Genomic DNA, 23,242 nt, shown 5'->3' on the forward strand with positions numbered 1-23,242 from the left:
CTCGTGAAATTATGACTTCACCCCATAAATTAACAACTTTTGAAATGGTTACAACTGCTTCCCGTAACTTTATTTGGGTTAAAATATTTTCTCATAATGTTATGATTTTAGTCTTGTGACTATTAGACTTCATTCATTCAACAATATTATTTGTCCCTTTAAAACTACAATTTTTTTCCAACTTTACTCTCATAAAATGACAAATTTATTCCCATAATACTCCAACTTTATTTTAATACAGTAGCATTATTTTATTGTAGTTTCTGCGTGGCCCTTCCATAACACTGCACCATTGCACTTATGGGAAGAAAAGAAAACCTAAACGTTATATCCAATGAGCTCTCGAATGGTTATATTTGTCGAGAATGGGGAGAAAACCTACCTTTTTAACAACTATAATTATAACCCACAGATCCCAGTAAGCAGAAGAGCAGGAATTAATCTGAGACAAAGAATAGGAGATGTTCTGATCCACCATCTAGAACGGAGCAAAACATACTGTTGGTGAGGGGAAACCACACACAAACGTAACAAATTTAGCCCGTCGGCTTTTAGAGAAATTTTGATATTCATCAATCCGACTGTGTTAGACTCACCTTAACGACTGCACCGAGTGATCTAGAACAGCGAATGGGGTCTGAGAGGTTCCAGGCAGACAGGACCAGCAGGTCCACCAGGATCAAGAGAGCCACCATGGCCATTAGCTGAATGTCTCTGATGATCTGACATGTAGGAGTGTAAAAGGAGTACCAGTGAACTAGGACCTAGGTGGTGCTGAAAGATCCTAAAAGTTTATTGAGTACAGGGATTGCATTGTGATATTTGTAACCCCGGATCTGTGACGTAGATATGCTCACACTTAGTACACTGTGCTGCGTTAAAAAAAACAAAAAAACAACAACTAGTAGGTTCGAATAACAAGATCAGCTCCATGGTCATACCTACCACTCTCTTGTCGGGCACTCTCTGGGTGAACACTCTGTACAGGCGCCATGTTTTCCCTAAAATAGGTCCAAACACCATCGTGCTGCCGAGACAGAGGGTCCACACCCGGGCCTGTGGAGGGTAACATGGACTGTATTTTACACACTATAACGCGCTTTGGAGTATAAGGTGCATCTTCAATGAATGGCCTACTTTTAAACTGTATTCATGTCGAGGGCGCACCACAGTATAAGGTGTATATAATGAAGAGAAGTTATAATAGTGACTGCGGTTGCATTGTGCATCAACTAGATGGAGCTACATTAAAAGAATACAATACAATACAGCTTCATTTATATAGTACTTTCACAACCGCTGCAGCTGTAACAAAATGCTTTACAGAATATTTCAAATACTACGTCCAAGAAATCAGAATACTGATCCATATATAACATCGGATTATACGGCGCGCTGTTGGCTTTTGAGAAAATGGAATGCCTTTAGGTGTGCCTTTAGGTGTGCCTTTTCGTGCGGAAAATACGGTAGTCATCGAAGAACAATGATGAAATGGCAATTATTGAATATTGTGAACCGTTTCAGTGTTTGGGAGTCAATATCACAATAAGGTGCATTTGAGACTTCCCCATTTCACTCCCAACATTCAAATACTTTCCACTCAACTTCATATTTATTGTCCTACGTAAAGGGTATCATGTTAGAAATATATACGGGCCAAGTTCCCCAATTTTTATTTTCTCTGAATTAACTGCAATCAGACAATATATGTGCAAAGAGCAAAAGATGCGATCTTACTGACAGGGTGGACATTTGTGGCTAATGTTAGCGCTTACCGAGCACATGGTGGACCTTCAATTAGCAACATGATTCGGTTAGCAAGCTGATTGTGTACTGTTTAACAAATATATCAAGTTTTATACCAAGTGATATTTCACTTTGACAGAGTGGACATGTTCAGTTTGACAACAGACAACTACAGGCATTATATGATGAAAATGACAAAACTAAAGTATAAATATTTACCCTGCAACTAGCCACTGTTTCAGCCTTCACTGAAGAAGGACAAAAAAAGATTCCTAATCTGTTTTAGCATTTATTAGATATCATTGGTATCCATTTTAAGGTCCATATATACACTAGCAGGCCTAAGTATGGCACTAGTATGAAAAAAAACCATTACAAGTGCGACAAAATAATTCTACCGGTGCACTGAATTCTTATTCGTCTTATCAGTGATGACAAAGAGAGGAACTTAAGATAGATATCAAATATCTTGAATAATTTTCCGATTAGCCTTCCATTGAAGTGAGAGCTACTGTACCCACGTGTAGTACAGCTGTCGACGCTTCCATTTGAGGGTGCGGTCGTGGATCGACGGCAAACAGGAAGCCGCTGCTATTAGTTATTTTGTTTTTCTTGCTATCACATTTGTTGAACAGTGTGGAATTATTTTAAGCATGATCCAAAGCTTTTGAAAACAAACTTTTCAATTCAGGTCAACATTGAAATGCCTAACCTTCTGTTTTGGGTTTTTACAGAGGAGCAAGGCCTCACCAGTCATGAACTTGACTTTTTAAGTACTAATTTAGTACCTGAATGTACAGCAATATTAATTCAATGCCCTATTTGTTGTACAGTTCTGTACCAATAGTAGTTTCATACCTGATAGTTTTCCTTTTTTTTTTTTTACTCTTTCTATTTTCCTATTTCTTTAATTTTTAAAATGAATAATTATTATTTGTTACATTTTGTGTTGATTTTTGATACAACATTGCATTGGATCTCATGATATTGAGCAAATGCACCGAGAGTTGAGGCTGAAAAAGTACACATGCCTCATGATCATCCCAAAAATATTCACAGTGCTTCACATTTTGATGTTTTCGCCTTATTTGCTCATGGAATAAATTCAATTTGTGCTCTCAAGTTTCTACCCACAAAATAAATTTTTTAAAATTCTATATTTAAGAATTAAATCTGACTCGAGAGGCGAGGTATCAGAAACTTGCTTGTCCATCAAATGTTGGCTCACAAAACAAAGCAAAAAAAAAAAAAACCTTTAAACTTAACTTGACAAATTTTGTAAGTCAAGGTGCCACTCTTTTACTGATGTGCCTTTGGCAGTTTTTTAAAAAATGAAATGACAAGGTTGACACAACAATCTTAGTTAGTTTCACCCATTCCTCTTTGCGTCACCTTTCAAGCTCCATCAGGTCGGAAAGCATTTGTTACCTGTAGTGACGAGCAAGAATCTGCAAGAAATTGACACGCACCTAAAAAAGGTTTAGAATTGCCTAAAATGCCACAAAATGGCAGCGAAGCACTACTTTGTCCAAATGAAGTTCCTCAACACATTTCCACATAGTTTTTTGGCAGCAATATTCCGCAAGATAGCGGAAAAGCACGACTTTCGTTTCAATGAAGCGCTCAGTTCAACATAAGTCCTTGTTTTCAATAATTTTTGAATAACTCTCGGTAAAATTTCCAAATGGGTGACAAGTGAAGCACGGGGAGTACTTCCTGGGTGCCCTGCATAATAAATGTTTAAATGTGGTCGGTAGCAATGATTACCCGACTGAGACTGCACAGTCTCTGCAACACCTCCATGCTCTCCTGCCTGTGGATCCTTGAGTGGCTGAGACACAGCTCGGAATCACAGCGGGAGCTGCAGTTCCACTCAGCCTCCATGACTGGCCTAGGTCAGTCCACTTTCACGTGCATATCCTGTTAAATATAACAAGAAAAGGTGGGGGTGTTGGAAGACAGAAAAAGGATTTTACTTTCCAATCGCAGTACACATAGCATCCACAGTGTAGTGCTGTGACAGAGACTTTTCACATTGAGATGTCGGGGAACCACGAAGACACTTGATTAGGTCGACAATTGCAAAATCCAAAAGAAGAACTGTATAAATTCTGTCATGAAAAAGTATATAATTATGTTAGGTTGTCATAGACACTGTCAAAGAGGTATTCAATTACAATATTACAATTTATCGTTGGGTCACGAAGAGCTGTTTTTGATGATCTCATAATGACAGATTAATGCTGGCTCTTTTGAACAAGAAAGTTTTCAAATAACATTCAAGATTTTTTTGGACGGAAGAATACAGAATTAACGATCTACGCATGTAAAACCTTGTATCTTTGTTGTACCTCCAAAGAAGTCGGTTTGATACCAATTTTAGTGATTTTCTGATTGCACCTGAAAATTTGTCTTGTTCTACTGTACTCATGTTAATGCTATACTGCTACGCACGAAATATTATCTCTTTTCTTGTTATACTTATTTCAGTACCGAAAAGAAAAGGCAGTTTTCTACCAATTCCATAGTTTAGTTGCTGTACCTGAAAGGTTGTCAGTTTCTACCGGGGGTATGCGGGAATCAGAAAAAAAAAAAATTAGTTATTTTGTTTTTCTTGCTATCACATTTGTTGAACAGTGTGGAATTATTTTAAGCATGATTCAAAGCTTTTGAAAACAAACTTTTCAATTAAGGTCAACATTGAAATGCCTAATCTTCTGTTTTGGGTTTTTACAGAGGAGCAACGCCTCACCAGTCATGAACTTGACTTTTCGAGTACTAATTTAGTACCTGAATGTACAGCAATGTTAATTCAATGCCCTATTTGTTGTACAGTTCTGTACCAATAGTAGTTTCATACCTGATAGTTTTCCTTTTTTTTTTTTTACTCTTTCTATTTTCCTATTTCTTTAATTTTTAAAATGAATAATTATTATTTGTTACATTTTGTGTTGATTTTTGATACAACATTGCATTGGATCTCATGATATTGAGCAAATGCACCGAGAGTTGAGGCTGGTTATTACAATTTATTATTTCCTGAAGTGATGTCATTCATTCCATGAAACCACGCACACGGGTAAAGCACAATTGTCTCTTGTTATTACAGCTCCAACCTGTGATTGTACATAATACTTGCTTGGATATAGGATCGAAAATTTTGTGTACTGTTATTGCTGCTAGACGACACTAGTAAATGTATCTCTTTTATTTTTATCGCGAGTTGAGCGCGTACAACACCAAAGCTGTAATTTGCGCCTCTGACAAACAGAAAATGTAGGAGTGACAAACATAGACATGGACTGAGCAAAGTGCCCGCAGGCACTTTCACCCGCCTGCCCTCTCTGCACCGACATGTACTTGCGCTCGCGTGGCTGAAACTCACAAACCGACCGACTGTGACTCAGCCACATGTGGCTCAGACCGGCGTTTACCTGAGCAACATGATGCAGCAGGCATCCTGTCTTGCTCATTGTCTAAAGTTTATCAAGTCTGAGCCATCACGGAGCACTCGAAGCTCCTGCAAAACGGCACCGAAGCACTCGACAGTAGTAATTGCATCTGGATTGAGTAACATCTTTACATAAGCGGTTCCGAAAATGGTTGGGTGTTGTGAAGAGCTAAGTTTAGCCTGGGGCGTTAGTGGAAATTACGGAGAGTTTTTGCCATTAAGTGCAGGTACGCACGTTCTTCCAGTGCATTTTTTAGTCACACCGACTGATCATGTAAATAAAGTGGACATAAAAAGTCTGCACACCTCTGTTCAAATCTGTTCAAAACCTTTCCCATTACAATGTACAATGGTAAAGGGAGTTTATCGTGTTGTGAAGAGTGTTGCGTTTTAATGCTCTGAACCCAAATGACGGAAGTCAAAACTGACTACGTATGGCACAGTTCAAACGTGCTATAGGAAGCGGGATCTGGAGTAATAGTCATAAAACATTAGTTATTAGTTAGTCGTATTGAACCAGCGCTTCACAAATGGTGGCGCAACATGTGTAGACAGACAATATAACAACAATACTGACAGGCATACATTCTTTACCCGGTGCAAAAAATATATTACGATCACTGCAGTTTACTGAGTCAGTTGTGAAATTCTGTACAATTAAATTCAAAACAAATGTTTTTTAAGAGGGGAAGTCAAAATAAACAACTGAAAAAGATGGGATTGCATAAATATGCGCACCATTTTAAAACTGGAGATGCGGCTGTGTTCAGAATGAACCAATCAAATTCACACTCAGGTTAATCGGGAGTCAGCACACGCCAAGCCGCCATTTCAAGTGCCTGTGATTCACCCCAAGTGAAATCGAGCTGTCCTAATAGGCTTTTCATTTTTTTTCGTGTTTTCCAAGAGAAGCCTGAAGGTTTTGTGATTGCCAAATATACCTTTGAGAATTATGGCCAAAATGTTCCAACTTGGGTTACGTTGGACCATAACAAAATCTGTCAACCACGTGTGGAACATGTGCTATGGTCCAAAGAAAGACACTTAAAAAATGTCCTCACTTTTCGCTTTGCAGTATTAGCAGGGCCAATAAAAGCTTATTTATCAACAAAGTTTACTGAATGCTCGATTGTGTACTGTTTTACTATGTCAAAATGACTACTGTGAATAAGGGGCCATTAAAACAACATCGCTCGAGGTTTTGGTGCATTTTATGTGTCATAGGCTGCTTTTGAATCAAAGCAGCAGAATCATCTTTCCCTAAAGAAACAACTACAAATTGACGCATCGCCCACATTGACCTACTTCCACCAAATTAATGGTGTTGAGAGAACAATGCAGCAGCATATCTGGGAAATGTCTGCAGTTCCTGTTCTTGTCCTTTTCGTCACTTTTCCGAGTTTAGCTTGCACTCCCCGCTACTTCCTGCAGGAAAGCCCCCTGCTCAAAAGAGGCATTTCCTCCCCGTTTTTCAAGAACCCCACTTTGTGGCAATGGAAAGGTCAGCAAAGATGGCCTGACATTTGTCAACGAGGGGATTTTAAAATTTATCTTCATTGTGACAACATTGTTTGAAACCCCTGAATGCTAAACAGCAAGTAAGCCCCGAGTAACGGGGTGTCTTTGAAAGATTATCCCCGCGGTGCGCGATGTGCAAAGCGCCATTTTTCAATCGGAAATGGTAAACATGAATCATTACGCCTGTGGTTTCACGTTTGAAAAAAAAGGTAATAGTCGTCGTAGTATGTGTGTAGGCCACTTTAACCAAAAGTCATTTGCTGCTCTAATATTGTGTCGTGTCCTAACCAAATAACCACGTACAGCAAGGCACACACACGATAACGATATCCCCACTGACAATCGTGGAGCTCTTTACAAATTTGTTACCCGTCAAGTTCACGGCACAATCACAAAGTCCGTGACTCGGCCCAACTTAATGTTGGCCACACAAATAAAGATTTCCCATCGTAAATATTGAATCGTTCTAACATTTATGATCGTCAGAGCTGATTTTACGAGTAGATTATGGAGGAAAAGTCACTCTTAACAAATCCTACACCGCGAGATAATCACTTAAGATGATCTTTCAGAGACCTCCAACAATCAGGCCTTTCTCGGATCGATTATCGCAATGTAAAGAATGTAGCCCTCTTGAGACTGATCTTCTCTCCTGTCTGACTTTTTAATCGAAGCGATAAAATCCAACACCGTTGCACTGTATTGCAATTATCCCACTTTCAGGATTAAGATTAACTGCGGCTGCTGGCCTCATGTAAATCCGAGTTGAGAGGCCAATATTGAGGCATTCCACCTCGTCCAATGCTCCCTTTATGAGTTTATTTTCTAAGCTGAGTGAGAATGCAATTTATTGGGGATAATCTCTGGGCGCATGGTGGTACATTTTGCAGCAATGGCGCCCTGTTGGAGAGAGGGTCAAGAATATAACCTGGCTAGATGAGTCGGCTCGGTGGGACACATACCTTCATTTACCTACTCTATGAGATACTATGAGGTACTACTTCTGGTGCCTGGTCGGCAGGAGTCCCAAGTGCTCTTTATTGATAGCATATAGCAGATGGTTTTCACTGCGGGTCACTCGTGGTTAATTAAGACGAGGAGCAGTAAATGACCAAAATAAAGATGCAGTGTGATCGTCCACAATCTCCACTTGGCTGCAATGCCGGTTAATCGTTGCCCTTAGTCTCCATTCAGATAATATCTCTTCATGGCGAGAAGTAGTGCCTTTGTTGTTCTTTGTTACATTGTCGTGTTGTGAAGACCGTTGCGTTTTCATGCTCATAGGAAGTGGGATCTTGAGTAATATTCATAAAACATTAGTTATTAGTTAGTCATGTTGAACTAGCGCTTCACAAATGGTGGCGCAACATGTGTAGACAGACAATATAACAATACTGACAGGCATACATTCTTTAGCCGGTGTAAAAAAAAAAAAAAAAAGATTACTATTACTCCGATTTACTGAGTCAGTTGTGAAACTCTTTTTTGTGTGGTTCTCGATGTCTGTATTGTTCTGCCCCCTGGTGGCCAAGGGGCACACATCAAAAGGAGCAGAACAATATCTATGGAACTGAAACAAAAAAAAGAAATGGCAAATATCGTTTCCTTGTATTTAATTTTGTCATCATTTTTCCAGGTTTTTTTTTTTCGTTTTTTGGCAATTAAGACTGATTACATCTACGTGAATATTTGTCATGCGTTCAACACAAGAGGAAGTTATGAACTCACCAATTTGCCTACCTGACAAAAGAGCCAGAACAGACTCAAAGGAGTATAAATGAATCAAGCCAACCTTAGGGTGATCCCAACTGGTCCCGTTGCGGTTTCCATGGCACATGACTCCGGTATGCTTGGATGAAGAAGCGACAGTAAGCATGGCTTTGCGTTGGATCCTCACGCTTGATCAGAATCCCATTTCCAAGCATGCGTCAAACTTTCCACACCACCTCCTGTCAGGAGCAGCTCGGCACACTGAGAGTTAGTGAGGAGGGAGGTGTGTGTGTGCGTGTCACAGGAAGGGTGTGTGTGTGTGTGTGTGTGTGTGTGTGTGTGTGTGTGTGTGTGTGTGTGTGTGTGTGTGTGAGGCTCTCTCTCTTTCTCTCTCTCCCACACGTCTACAGCCAACGAGGTTTAGGCTGTGGTGGCCCACTCAGGTTGTGACAGGGTCCTCGGGGACAGGGTGGCACATGTCGGAGAGTCTACCATGCAAATAAATACGCTTGTTTGAATGGAAAGAGATACACGTACACACACACACACACACACACACACACACACACACACACACACACACACACAGACAGACAGATCATGTGTCTGCAAAGGCTTCTGTGACAATATTTGGATGCATCAAGGTGGTCTGAAAACTTCACCAACATTTGCAATGCCAAGCTTGACAAACAACTGATGAAGGTGGAAGCATCTCATCCAAACAAGTTGCTGTAGTAATGGCCACACAATAAAGGTGGGATGTCAAGGGTGGGGGCCACACTAAGACAGAAAGACAAGAGCACACACATACAGTATACACACGCACACGCACACACACACACACACACACACACACACACACACACAGACATACATAGACAGCGTCATTCCTGACGAGGGCGTGTCAACACTGCTCACAGCTTTAAGAGACACACCAAGATATGATTATAATACTGTATACACACAATAATGTTCAAAATACACTCGCATTACCACAGCCAGAGAGGTACATGTCATGTTTCTCTTAAGTTATTCGAAATATTCGGAACTGTATGATGATGCACTGCAAACAGTAAGCACATTAAAACGAATACGTCTGACAATTTCAATTAAAAGTGGTTATTTTTATATCATACTCACTGTACAAAGAAAAGCATGGATGCACGTTTCCATCTGAGTAATGGTCCAGTTCGATGAATATATTTCCAAGAGGCTAAGCAGCTATCAGCTAATTTTTTTGGGGTGATTCTAGCAAGTATTTTCTTCCATGTTTTATTTAATTTTTCTTTTTTGTATTAATGGACACCCATGCTGTCCATTGGACAGTGGCAACTCACCTGCTGTTGTTTTAGACCATGCTTTGTTTGCAAATAAGCATCTGCAAACAAAATTCTTACAGGCTCTGAAATTTATTTGAAAAATTAGAAATGATTTGTCGGATTTTTGGTGAGAATCCGGATAAAAGACTTTTGGACATTAAGGAATTGAGGCATTTTATGTCATTTTTCACAATTTGGATGGTGCAGTTGTAGTCAACATTGACATGAAAAAGCAGAAGCTAGTGGAATGTGATTACACAACACAAGTAAGAGCAAGCGTCAAGGCGTTGAAAGCGCTTTGAGATCTGATGACAGCGCGCTCGTGTCCCGTTGAAGAACAAAAGCGTTTCTGTTACATGCGGCGTGTGTCGGCCGCTATCATGTGTCCCTCAGGATCAGGTTTAAGATGGATTTGTTTCACAGATACAATGTCGCTGCTGCTCGAGGCCTGCTGGCGATGACAACGGTCAGATTACGAACGGCCTGAATATTTCATCAACATACAGAGCAGGAGTCAGTTCGTCAAGGTGAGTTGTTGACATGGTCCTGTGCAAAAGTCACCATTAGAGTTCTTTCAGCAATGCTATGATGTGATGCCTTACTGAAGCATTGCTTACAATCGACTCTTTTTATCTAATGTCAGTTAATTTTGGAGCTTCCATCCCCCAAAAGAGAAAAATACATATCAGAAGAAATCAATCAAGCATCTTTGCGAGATGCTAACAAAAGTACTACGGAAAGAAACGTCACATGGAAGATTATCACTCATTTCAAGTTGACCAACCCAGGAAATGTGTTCAATTCTCAAGGAGTTCCTTTTTAAAGGACCCCTGATTCTCCAAACTAAATTGGCAGATTTTTCAAATAGGGGTTTCTTGAGACGGTTTTGTTGCAAATGCAAATTCACTCGGAACAAATCACTTGCTTTCCAAGGTTTTGTTCCGAGTCAATTTTGGGTGAGCATTATCGTCATAATGAAGACAGAATTCGGGCCAGATGTGCAGGTGTGCCCTCGGAAGTGTCCATGTGATGCGTGTGAACTGGAAACATTTATACCATAACAATTTTCCAGCTTCGCTTGTTGCTGGCAGGCGGCACCTCAGTTTCCTGTCACTGAGCTGTATTGTGATACATGAGAGTTGGGAGTTGAACGCCAATTCGGGTTGGAAAATCCCTTTAAAGAGCAAGGAGCCACTTTTGGTAACTACGGTGCAAATTGGAGATCTTACTATAGAGGCAGCGACAGACAATCAGTGGAAAAAAAGGTCATAGTGACAAGGGAAAAGTCACACTCAAGTATAGTAAAGGTACATCGTAAAGGAACTACAGGTGTAAATTAGCATGTGCACTAACTACAGAAAACGTACGTTTGCATTGACTACTGGTGTTCATTAATGGGTACTGTCTGGAAATAAAACAAACATTTCAGATTTTTTTTTTTTGTTTGTTTTTACGTAAGTTTGTACCATTTGGAAAAGTGCCAAAACGATGGAGCAAATGTTACAAAATCTATGTCAGCCAAGAAAAATGCTGAAATAATACACTGAAGTTGCAATCACTCAAGCAAATGATGGTGAACAGTGAAGAGAAAAAAAAAAGTGGGCATTAGGATTGACAAGCTGTAGGACTTCATTCCTATCAGGAAAAAAAAATACTTTTTCTCAGAAATAAATAGTTAATATTTTCCTCAACTAGACATTACACTTATTTTGAAATGAGACTGTTTGAAGACATTTTCTTGAAAAAAAAAAATCCTTTCAAATTTGACATAATGCAACTTTATTGTAACATTAAAAATTTTTGCTCCCCCGCATGATTGAATTTTTATTAGGGTGTCCTCGAGATTGATTTGTAGGACACTCATCAACCATTTGTACTTTGTGAAGAACAAACGAAGAGCAGTCACTTTGAAAACGCTTGGTATAGGTTTCCTGTATAAGGTTGGTCCGCATACATAATCACAGGATTATAACGGTAACTTTGCCAAGTCTTGATTGTTCTCCGTTAGGCCAGTCTGGATTCATGCAGGCTGTCATGTGTAAAGGCTCAGTTGAGCATTCGCACTGTACATTCAACACTTGTCATGTGCGGGGCATTTATACGACGTCTGCGGCCCTTATAGCTGTGATTTTAAGAAATCGGCACAATTAGGCACCAAAATCGTCTTTGCACACACACGCAGAAAAAAAATGCCCACATTGATGAATTTTTAAAAATCAGAATAAAACATCGACAATGGTTTAAACTTGAATAAATTGTCTGACACACTGTACCGCACGTGTCTTTTATTATTACCATTGATTATTATCATATTCCTATCGATAGGAAACATTCTGGTTAAGAGCAAAGTACGCTGCAGGTTAATTTAATAAGTAGTTCATTATTTTTTATTTTTGTAAAGTGATTGATAGAAAAGCAGTTATTCGGTTAAACTTTTTTGTAATAAAAAAATCAGACTAGAAAAAAAATTCCAGTAATGTCGTCACATTTCAGGGTGCTTATATACATCGCTGGACACACACAAACGACACGGTATTGAAAAGACATTAGGAAGAAGCTATTAGTATTGTCATGTATGTAAGCATCCCTGAACAAAAACAAAAATGTTTATGCTTTGTTTTTTATGCATGAGGGAACTCCTGTAGTGAGCCTTGGAGTCTCTTCGATTGATTTTGGGAAAGTCAAATAAAAGGAGTGCCTCATTTTTGTGTTTGGTGGGGGTGAAATAAAATCTAAATTATTACCTACTGGGAACAATCAATGGATTTTAAAGGGGACCTATTACGGGAAATGGACTTTTGAAGTGCTCGTATTCTATAACATGAAGGTATTTATCCACTGATTCAGAAAATGTTACCCAACAATGGGGCCAACTTCAATAAACACCTCACAAAATGTATCTGCCAATGATATGATCAACTGTGGTGGGTGAAGAACCTGAGCCACTTTCAAGTGACAGTAGGGCTAAATTACTGTAGTGGGTGGTGGCTTTGAGCAAGTGCCATTCATTTGCAGTCTGGACGCAGCGGAGTGACATTGCACAACAAGTTTCAATTTTTACAACAGCAACACGTTTTCCCCGCGCCTTCGCCGGTTTTACAAGCACATTTTTTGCAGTTCTGATTCCAAAGTCTATGTATTATGTGTATTATCAAATGCGCCCCTGTATGCTGTGCAGTCGTTCTTGATCCTTCGGGTATTTTGTCAAAGTTGTGACACTGACCCAAGACACCAGGGAACTGTTTGAAACAACTCATTATATATTCAAACTCAATGTGTACAATTGTGCGGAATGGCGTACATGTTGGGCGGCGCAACGTGGAGAGATGCGAATGTCCTAGCCCAGCAGAACCTTCTGGAGGCGGTCAGCAGGCACGCTGTTCTCGTCCTCAGACTCGGCGTCGCTCTGCGGGTTGGAGCTGCAGGGCGATGTGGTGCACTCGGGCGAGCACAGGTAGTGCATGAGTGGCAGCCGGTACTTGCCACAGAAGTCCACAAACTTGATGTGGCGCACGCACGAGTCAAAGTAGACGCCTGCCGAAGAAACCGAAAATCATGATGGCATCTGATAAAAAATAAATAAATTTCCACATTCGAGCAGAAAACCTAACTGTACAAGCAATATAAAGTGGATATCAAATTTCTACACACCCCAGTTCAAATGTCAGTATATAAAGTAAGATAATCATTTCAAAACTTTTTTTCCACCATGAATTAAACCTAGAAATAAAAATGAAAACAATCTCAAGGCAAAGTAAAAAGAAACAATTTAACTTTTCAAGTGCATCTGAATAACCCCAAATGAAGTGTGGCTCTCCTATAGGCTGTTGCTGACAGGCTAAAAAAAATTATACTCACCCTTCATTTAAGAAGAGATAAATGAGATGACAAAGAAACGGACAATCGCCAGTGAGAAGGCGCGTCTCTTCACCGTCTGAGTAATATGTCGCTCTTCGGCTTTTTTAACGCTCGTCAACAAATTTTGACTTTTTTGGGGGGGTTTGGTTGGTTGTTTTTTTTTTCCAACCAGAGATGCAAGTCAACTTAGCTCAAATAATTTTTTATTCTGATTCCAAACGTGGCCTTCCCCTTATTTTTTTCTGTAGAACATCCGGTTTTCAATCTATTTAGGAATATTTATGGATTAAGCGTTAGATGAGCAACGGGTGTTGTTTTTTCTGATACGTCATAGCTATAAAGGACAATGTATAGTATAATCCATATTGCACAAGCTTTTAGAGATCAAAAAAAAAAAAAAAAAAGCCATTATCAGCTTTCAACTTGTTATCTTCTGGAGATTTCTAGGATGCGGAATAACTGACCTGCACATTTGGGGTTGGGGCACTTGCTGGCCAGGTCCAAGTACTTGAGCAGGTGGGAGGGCATGTCTGGCGGCGAGTAAGGGACATTCCTGCTCTTGATGGTTCGCCCGGCCAGCTCCAGCAGCGAGGGGGGATCGTACACCAGCTCCTTGACGAAGCGCACCACCAGCGGGTTCCCGCGGAGGCTGAGCTCCTGCAGATGCACAAGGCTCAGGATCTCCCGAGGCAGATACGTGAGCAAGTTGTTGTGGAGACTCAGCGAGCGCAGTGAGTGGAGCCTGAAGCCAGACAAAAAAATGATATCATAATAAGATCAGGCTGAGGCTAGGGCACCTTGTTGGGATGACGCCAAGGCGGTCTTGACTTACCGGGTCAGCTGCGGCGGGACGCTTTGGATACGGTTGTCACACAGCACCAAGTAGCTCAGGTGAGACAGGTTGGCAACCTCGGCAGGAATGGCTGAGATGAAGTTTCCACCAAGATACAACAACTCCAGACTGCCAAAGCAAAGAGACAAAAGCGGTCCATAAAGATGTAACATCAGGAATCATTTAGAAAAAAATTAATGCACATAATGCTTAATATGAGGGGTGGGGGGGTTAGCTTATTTGAGACCTACCAGGAAATTATGCATTTATAAGCACATGAGCGACCACGACTTTTCCATCGTGTGCGTGCGTGTGTGAACTTTCTTTTCATGATTTGTAATGATGTTGTTTCATCTTGTTTACCAATTTCAAAATGTCTTCATATTAAGTATTAATGAACACAAGTGTCACATTACACCTACCACTATGTCTTATCAAAAATAAAATAGCAATTATTCTTGTATTACTGTTTATTATTAATTTTCTAAACAAACAAGATTTGTAATCTTTCCACTTTTTACTTTAAACATGACTGAATTCTAATAATGTGACAACTTCTGCTTTCAAAAAAGTCTATATACTTTCATTATAACAATTTTCTTGGGAAAGAGACCTTTCGTCTGACATTTTTAAAAAATAAAAATGCAACTTGATATGATTGCTCATTTTTTCACCTAAAAAAGACAACAGACTACATGATATAAACATATAGTGTATCCCCCCCAAATAAAACTGTATTCCCCGAAATACAACTTAATTCCAAGATTACCTTTGCAGCTCTAAAAATGAGAATTCTTGCCCCCCCCCCCTCATAATTTGACTATTTTAATACAGCGTGGCCGGAAAAATCCTCATTTATTAACAGATGAGTTACATTTATAAACACTGAGAAGCATAAGCAGAGAGGCAGATATGGCAATTTGTCGGCACCAGTTACTAAAGTTATTATGACCTTAAATAAATGATGGTTTTCAGGAACTACAAATTTATCAAAGATCTGTAGTATACAACTAAAGTGTACTTTTAAATTGGACTTGAACGATGTCCGGCCAAGCAGATTGACCTGACAAAAACAAATTAACCAGTAGGGGGAGCTCATGCTGCATTATGTTGACGCTCGTGGAAATGGGGAACAAACACTTGCAGTCCAACTTTCTGATGCAACTCAACTTTCACATGAGGGGGGAAAAAAAAAAAAAACAACAACAACAAAACAACAAAAATGAAATGCAAGCATATTTTTACGAGCCTGTGCTACTCTCTGAACGAACGTCTCGCGCACCGCGTGATGGATCACGCGTGATAAAGGCGTTAAGACGTGGAAGTCTGATCTTTCAGGTCACTGAAGCGTAACGGCAAAACAATAAAACCTTCACTGGTCCAGACGACGAAAGCCTCTCACACACCATTGTTCCTGGTCATGCAGTGAATTTGAAAAAAATATATACGTACCAGCGGATTAGCAACACAGCAAGAAGAAATAAAATATTGTACATTTTATGGACCCGTCGATCACACATCGTCTAATCTGCTCATGACGTCATTCATACGCTGTATTAGTTAAAGGTAAACGTGAACTTGCCCACTTGGCACGGTGTCAAAGGTTCTGCCTTTGGCTACATTTACACTCTCGTCATTTTTCCAAATGTTTTGAATTTATGCTTCCATGTCGGAGTTTTACGGAGAAAGATTAGCAAAAATTCCCCGCATGTGTCTCATGTTGTTTGGAACGCCAAGTAATAACCAGTTACGACTGTGCTGTTTGCAGCAGAGAACTTGCACTTCATTTTGACTGAAGTCATGAAAAATCAAGCGCCACTTTCATATAATCGACCATTCCTTAGGACTGCTGCATATTGAGCTATGCAACTAAACTGGACTATCAATGAATAAATATATATTTTTTTTAAATTCAAGACTTGGCCTCACACATCTACCAAGTCACTGCAATGGAAAAAGTATGACATCTTGTGTTTATTATTCGATATAGCTGTGGACCCCTGCTGTCATGGTTTGGGACCGTCAGATTCACATATTAACCCCCCCAATATTTGAAAATATTTTTTTTTGTTTAGTTTTGTTTTTCTCCCCTACAGTGTTTAGTTTTTGTGGGAAACGCATATTGGATGTTCATCATTGTTTTTTGAATAATTTGAGGTTTGCATTAAATAACTCTTATACAATTCCTCCCCCCGCCCCCAATGCATTTCAATGAACATCAATTCTAAGCAGACCGGCCCGATCCCAATACCCCGCAAAGAGTGGGGGTTCCACTGTATTGCAAACATTGAAGCTGGATTGGAGTAAGGTTTATTGTAGTCATTCACAACAATAAAAATGACAAGTGGAAGAGCTTGCAACTGTCCCCAGATAACCTAACAGCTTGCCCAGATTCTTAAAAAAAAAATCTTTTGTGTTTTGCAAAATGTCCGACGATTCTGGAATGACTCACTGGCTTATTTTCCTTTGCTACGTGTGGGGTTTCTCCTATTTTGGAAATCAGGGATGCATGTACCCTACTTCAATCTAATGTCTGTTTCCACTTGAAGATGCAGAGGTTTTCATTTTGTGACTCAGAGAAAAACTGTTTTGTAAGAACTGTTGTTGACACGTTGGCACAAGTAGAAGTTCACTCAGATGCTTTCATTAAAAACCAAACATGTTGATGCTTTCCATTCCCTGCGAGAATAAGCTACGTTGAGAAACCGGAAATATTGCTTGCTAAAAACTAAGTAAATATTTAGCTGTATTACACAAACACACAGCTGATTGTAGCTACAGGTAAGAGTCTGGAATATTGAACATTGCAAGACAAGTGTGATTAAATTGAGGCTGCCACACCGATGTCACAAATAAGAACGTAGAAACCTTGCAGTTTTTTAAGCATTCACTACGACACCTACCAAATAAGTATCATTAAGTCAGAAATCAGATTCTAACAACAATACAAACAAATGTGGCAATGTCACTTCAACTTTTAGCATTTCATTCAATAATAATACATAGACTGCACTTCTTAAGTAATGAACTTACGTAGGCACTATATAAATAAATTAAATGAAGAGCTACAATCATTTTTTTAACCCACTTGATTAAAACAAAAAATAAAACAGTGAAGGCATCACCCACACGCAACGTGCAGCTGAAATAGTGACCATTCATCGTCACACAAAGATGATTGGTGGGTCAAAGGTTGACGGGTCCATCGCAGGTGAACTCCACAACCCCCGTTGCCATGGCGACACGCCCCAAAAAGCCATTATCAGCTTTCAACTTGTTATCTTCTGGAGATTTCTAGGATGCGGAATAACTGACCTGCACATTTGGGGTTGGGGCACTTGCTGGCCAGGTCCAAGTACTTGAGCAGGTGGGAGGGCATGTCTGGCGGCGAGTAAGGGACATTCCTGCTCTTGATGGTTCGCCCGGCCAGCTCCAGCAGCGAGGGGGGATCGTACACCAGCTCCTTGACGAAGCGCACCACCAGCGGGTTCCCGCGGAGGCTGAGCTCCTGCAGATGCACAAGGCTCAGGATCTCCCGAGGCAGATACGTGAGCAAGTTGTTGTGGAGACTCAGCGAGCGCAGTGAGTGGAGCCTGAAGCCAGACAAAAAAATGATATCATAATAAGATCAGGCTGAGGCTAGGGCACCTTGTTGGGATGACGCCAAGGCGGTCTTGACTTACCGGGTCAGCTGCGGCGGGACGCTTTGGATACGGTTGTCACACAGCACCAAGTAGCTCAGGTGAGACAGGTTGGCAACCTCGGCAGGAATGGCTGAGATGAAGTTTCCACCAAGATACAACAACTCCAGACTGCCAAAGCAAAGAGACAAAAGCGGTCCATAAAGATGTAACATCAGGAATCATTTAGAAAAAAATTAATGCACATAATGCTTAATATGAGGGGTGGGGGGGTTAGCTTATTTGAGACCTACCAGGAAATTATGCATTTATAAGCACATGAGCGACCACGACTTTTCCATCGTGTGCGTGCGTGTGTGAACTTTCTTTTCATGATTTGTAATGATGTTGTTTCATCTTGTTTACCAATTTCAAAATGTCTTCATATTAAGTATTAATGAACACAAGTGTCACATTACACCTACCACTATGTCTTATCAAAAATAAAATAGCAATTATTCTTGTATTACTGTTTATTATTAATTTTCTAAACAAACAAGATTTGTAATCTTTCCACTTTTTACTTTAAACATGACTGAATTCTAATAATGTGACAACTTCTGCTTTCAAAAAAGTCTATATACTTTCATTATAACAATTTTCTTGGGAAAGAGACCTTTCGTCTGACATTTTTAAAAAATAAAAATGCAACTTGATATGATTGCTCATTTTTTCACCTAAAAAAGACAACAGACTACATGATATAAACATATAGTGTATCCCCCCCAAATAAAACTGTATTCCCCGAAATACAACTTAATTCCAAGATTACCTTTGCAGCTCTAAAAATGAGAATTCTTGCCCCCCCCCCTCATAATTTGACTATTTTAATACAGCGTGGCCGGAAAAATCCTCATTTATTAACAGATGAGTTACATTTATAAACACTGAGAAGCATAAGCAGAGAGGCAGATATGGCAATTTGTCGGCACCAGTTACTAAAGTTATTATGACCTTAAATAAATGATGGTTTTCAGGAACTACAAATTGATCAAAGATCTGTAGTATACAACTAAAGTGTACTTTTAAATTGGACTTTAACGATGTCCGGCCGAGCACATTGACCTGACAAAAACAAATTAACCAGTAGGGGGAGCTCATGCTGCATTATGTTGACGCTCGTGGAAATGGGGAACAAACACTTGCAGTCCAACTTTCTGATGCAACTCAACTTTCACATGACGGGGGCAAAAAAAAAAAAAAAAAAAAAAAAAAAAAAAAAAAAAATCTTTCAGGTCACTGAAGCGTAACGGCAAAACAATAAAACCTTCACTGGTCCAGACGACGAAAGCCTCTCACACACCATTGTTCCTGGTCATGCAGTGAATTTGAAAAAAATATATACGTACCAGCGGATTAGCAACACAGCAAGAAGAAATAAAATATTGTACATTTTATGGACCCGTCGATCACACATCGTCTAATCTGCTCATGACGTCATTCATACGCTGTATTAGTTAAAGGTAAACGTGAACTTGCCCACTTGGCACGGTGTCAAAGGTTCTGCCTTTGGCTACATTTACACTCTCGTCATTTTTCCAAATGTTTTGAATTTATGCTTCCATGTCAGAGTTTTACGGAGAAAGATTAGCAAAAATTCCCCGCATGTGTCTCATGTTGTTTGGAACGCCAAGTAATAACCAGTTACGACTGTGCTGTTTGCAGCAGAGAACTTGCACTTCATTTTGACTGAAGTCATGAAAAATCAAGCGCCACTTTCATATAATCGACCATTCCTTAGGACTGCTGCATATTGAGCTATGCAACTAAACTGGACTATCAATGAATAAATATATATTTTTTTTAAATTCAAGACTTGGCCTCACACATCTACCAAGTCACTGCAATGGAAAAAGTATGACATCTTGTGTTTATTATTCGATATAGCTGTGGACCCCTGCTGTCATGGTTTGGGACCGTCAGATTCACATATTAACCCCCCCAATATTTGAAAATATTTTTTTTTGTTTAGTTTTGTTTTTCTCCCCTACAGTGTTTAGTTTTTGTGGGAAACGCATATTGGATGTTCATCATTGTTTTTTGAATAATTTGAGGTTTGCATTAAATAACTCTTATACAATTCCTCCCCCCGCCCCCAATGCATTTCAATGAACATCAATTCTAAGCAGACCGGCCCGATCCCAATACCCCGCAAAGAGTGGGGGTTCCACTGTATTGCAAACATTGAAGCTGGATTGGAGTAAGGTTTATTGTAGTCATTCACAACAATAAAAATGACAAGTGAAGAGCTTGCAACTGTCCCCAGATAACCTAACAGCTTGCCCAGATTCTTAAAAAAAAATCTTTTGTGTTTTGCAAAATGTCCGACGATTCTGGAATGACTCACTGGCTTATTTTCCTTTGCTACGTGTGGGGTTTCTCCTATTTTGGAAATCAGGGATGCATGTACCCTACTTCAATCTAATGTCTGTTTCCACTTGAAGATGCAGAGGTTTTCATTTTGTGACTCAGAGAAAAACTGTTTTGTAAGAACTGTTGTTGACACGTTGGCACAAGTAGAAGTTCACTCAGATGCTTTCATTAAAAACCAAACATGTTGATGCTTTCCATTCCCTGCGAGAATAAGCTACGTTGAGAAACCGGAAATATTGCTTGCTAAAAACTAAGTAAATATTTAGCTGTATTACACAAACACACAGCTGATTGTAGCTACAGGTAAGAGTCTGGAATATTGAACATTGCAAGACAAGTGTGATTAAATTGAGGCTGCCACACCGATGTCACAAATAAGAACGTAGAAACCTTGCAGTTTTTTAAGCATTCACTACGACACCTACCAAATAAGTATCATTAAGTCAGAAATCAGATTCTAACAACAATACAAACAAATGTGGCAATGTCACTTCAACTTTTAGCATTTCATTCAATAATAATACATAGACTGCACTTCTTAAGTAATGAACTTACGTAGGCACTATATAAATAAATTAAATGAAGAGCTACAATCATTTTTTTAACCCACTTGATTAAAACAAAAAATAAAACAGTGAAGGCATCACCCACACGCAACGTGCAGCTGAAATAGTGACCATTCATCGTCACACAAAGATGATTGGTGGGTCAAAGGTTGACGGGTCCATCGCAGGTGAACTCCACAACCCCCGTTGCCATGGCGACACGCCCCGCTTTTGTGGAGCACGTTGTGATGGGGAAAACCCGAGCCGTACCCGAAGTAACCTCGTGTGAACCGCTAACGTCGCTCTCTTAGCTCAGGCCTCAACCTTCCTGAACCCGAAATCTTCTAACAGCGACGACATTAGGTCGATCAACATCATACTCGGCACGTGTGAGGTAGAAGTCGTAACATTGTGACGTTTCTATCCGACTAGCACGCTAGCAGTGACCCACCTGGTTAGGTTTTCAATCTCGGCGGGAATACTTTTCAGTCTGTTTCCGCCGAGTGAGAGCGACTGCAGACGCCGTAGTTTGGTGCACTGCAGCGGGATCTCCTCGAAGCGGTTCCCGCTGAAGTTCAGCACCTCCAGGTGCATGGAACCGAAGTCCTTTGGTAGTGAGAACTCGTTCAGGTGGTTGTTTTTGGCTATGAGCGTCCTGAGTTTAGCTAGCCGTGTGAAGTCCTCGCCGATGGCCGACAATCTGTTGTTGCTGATGTCCAGCAACTGGAGGTTGGAGAAGTCGGTGACCGACGTGGGCAGCGCGCACAGACGGTTGTTGTTCAGAAAGAGCTGATTGGCGTCTTTTTTATTCTCGTCGCTCACGCTGTCCACGGTGAAAGTGTTCAAGTTCAAGCGCGAAAAGTCGAGCACGCCGTCACTGCCCACTGCCGCCCCGTTGTCAACCTCCATTTTGGGTCTTTTCTTCAAGAGTTTTTTCTTCAAACCCCTAGCGAAGTCCGGTGTGGAAATTTTCGCTCAGACGAGGCCTTCACGAGCTCGTCACCCCTCTTGGTTTTCACGCTCTAAACCACTCGTCGCTCCTTCCAACATTTAACCGAGTCTCGGGGTTCGTAAACCAAACATCACATGGAACTACACATGAGCTTTTCATGTGCCGTGCGGGCCACATTTGCAGTTGCCCTTTAATGGGCCCGAGCTCGTTCCCGCCTTTTACGATTGGTCGAGCCTGACTTAAAGTCCCGCCTAACTTGTTCTCTATTGGTTCTCCAATCGGGAATGATGAAGATGATGATGATGATCCAGCCTTCAAACACCAACTCGCCTCGCGTAGTGGGATGCCTCCGAGTGGCGCGAGGGGTGGGGGGAACGCTGGAGTTCTTGGGCCCCTGATGCAGCTAAATGCCCACCAGCCGGCGGGCAAGGACGTGGGGTCTCACCGGAAGGTGAGGCCCAGCGCTCGCCCCGCCGGAACGCAGGTGAATTAATAGTAGCCGCCCCACAACCCTCAAACAATAATCAGGCGAGGGCCCTACACTGGGTGTGAACCTCGCGAGGCACCAGCAGCGAGAGTCGTAACGGGGGTGGGAGCCGGGAGAGAGCCGTCAGTCCCGAGGACTGCCGATTGCCCAGGAGGAGGAGGAAACTCAAGCTCGAGTTACATTATGCAACACTACTTTTCGGTTACATTATTATGCAAGACCACGCAGGCTAAGCATAGCGTGGTTCGAAGAAAAACGTCCCAAAGCATCACTTTTAAAGTGACCCCCACCCACCCACCACCACAATTTTACCAAATTGTAACATTGGAGGTTTCAGTCTGACGCCAGAGATAAATGTATAGACCAATTGGCGTCATAAATTTCCAAACTTTTCAGAATCTCTCTGTCAAATTGTTTAAGTTGACAAACAGCATGGTACCTTAGTGGTTGGCACAGCTGTCTCACAGTTCTGCAGTACTGCGTGGAGTTTGCATGTTTTCTTTTTCCATGCATGGGTTTTCTTCAGTCTGGCTTCGACATACCAAAAACACCCATGTGAAATTCATTGACAACTGACTGTGTCTTGCGATTGGCTGCAACCAAGAAGTGTGTTCCCCTCCCTCTTGCCCAAATTCAGCTGAGATTTGCTCGAGCTCACCCACGCCCGTCATGCGTGCGAATGTAAGTTGAAACACATTGAAAGAGACAACTTGCGTGGTGTACAAATATTTATTGGCTTCCATAGTCCTTGCTGTCATTTTTAGTGGCCTC

General features: G+C 40.7%; 2 protein-coding genes across 2 annotated transcripts in view; both read right to left on the bottom strand.

Annotated features, from left to right (window-relative positions):
- The window catches only part of gpr156 (G protein-coupled receptor 156), an 11,474-nt gene extending 2,711 nt beyond the window's left edge, over positions 1-8,763 (bottom strand). The window contains exons 1-7 of the mRNA XM_019895356.1: positions 8,508-8,763; positions 3,505-3,666; positions 3,175-3,194; positions 2,268-2,361; positions 946-1,056; positions 597-722; positions 341-478 (exon numbers count right to left, since the gene is read on the bottom strand). Of these exons, the coding sequence (XP_019750915.1) occupies positions 341-478; positions 597-722; positions 946-1,056; positions 2,268-2,361; positions 3,175-3,194; positions 3,505-3,630 (615 nt within the window). The 5' untranslated portion in view covers positions 3,631-3,666; positions 8,508-8,763. The remainder of the gene's footprint in view (positions 1-340; positions 479-596; positions 723-945; positions 1,057-2,267; positions 2,362-3,174; positions 3,195-3,504; positions 3,667-8,507) is intronic.
- Positions 8,764-12,011: 3,248 nt separating this feature from the next.
- lrrc58b (leucine rich repeat containing 58b) lies at positions 12,012-22,336 on the bottom strand. Its single transcript, XM_019895444.1, has 4 exons — positions 21,484-22,336; positions 18,118-18,246; positions 17,750-18,027; positions 12,012-13,278 (listed from the first exon to the last, which is right to left on the bottom strand). The coding sequence occupies exons 1-4, from the start codon at positions 21,939-21,941 to the stop codon at positions 13,082-13,084; spliced, it is 1,062 nt and encodes a 353-aa protein (XP_019751003.1). The 5' UTR covers positions 21,942-22,336; the 3' UTR covers positions 12,012-13,081.
- Between the last annotated feature and the right edge of the window lie 906 nt (positions 22,337-23,242).

The sequence above is a fragment of the Hippocampus comes genome, unplaced genomic scaffold (genome assembly GCF_001891065.2).
Source record: "Hippocampus comes isolate QL1 unplaced genomic scaffold, H_comes_QL1_v1.1 scaffold237, whole genome shotgun sequence".
Taxonomy (NCBI): Eukaryota; Metazoa; Chordata; class Actinopteri; order Syngnathiformes; family Syngnathidae; genus Hippocampus; species Hippocampus comes.

What these genes read in the sequence shown, in the direction of transcription:
- lrrc58b (XM_019895444.1), bottom strand. Translation starts at nt 21,941, where the DNA reads ATGGAGGTTGACAACGGGGCGGCAGTGGGCAGTGACGGCGTGCTCGAC. An exon ending in GTCCCGCCGCAGCTGACCCG is followed by an intron (nt 18,028 to 18,117) that starts GTAAGTCAAGAC and finishes GTCTGGCTTCAG; the next exon opens with GCTCCACTCACTGCGCTCGC. An exon ending in CCCCAACCCCAAATGTGCAG is followed by an intron (nt 13,279 to 17,749) that starts GTCAGTTATTCC and finishes TTTCTTCGGCAG; the next exon opens with GCGTCTACTTTGACTCGTGC.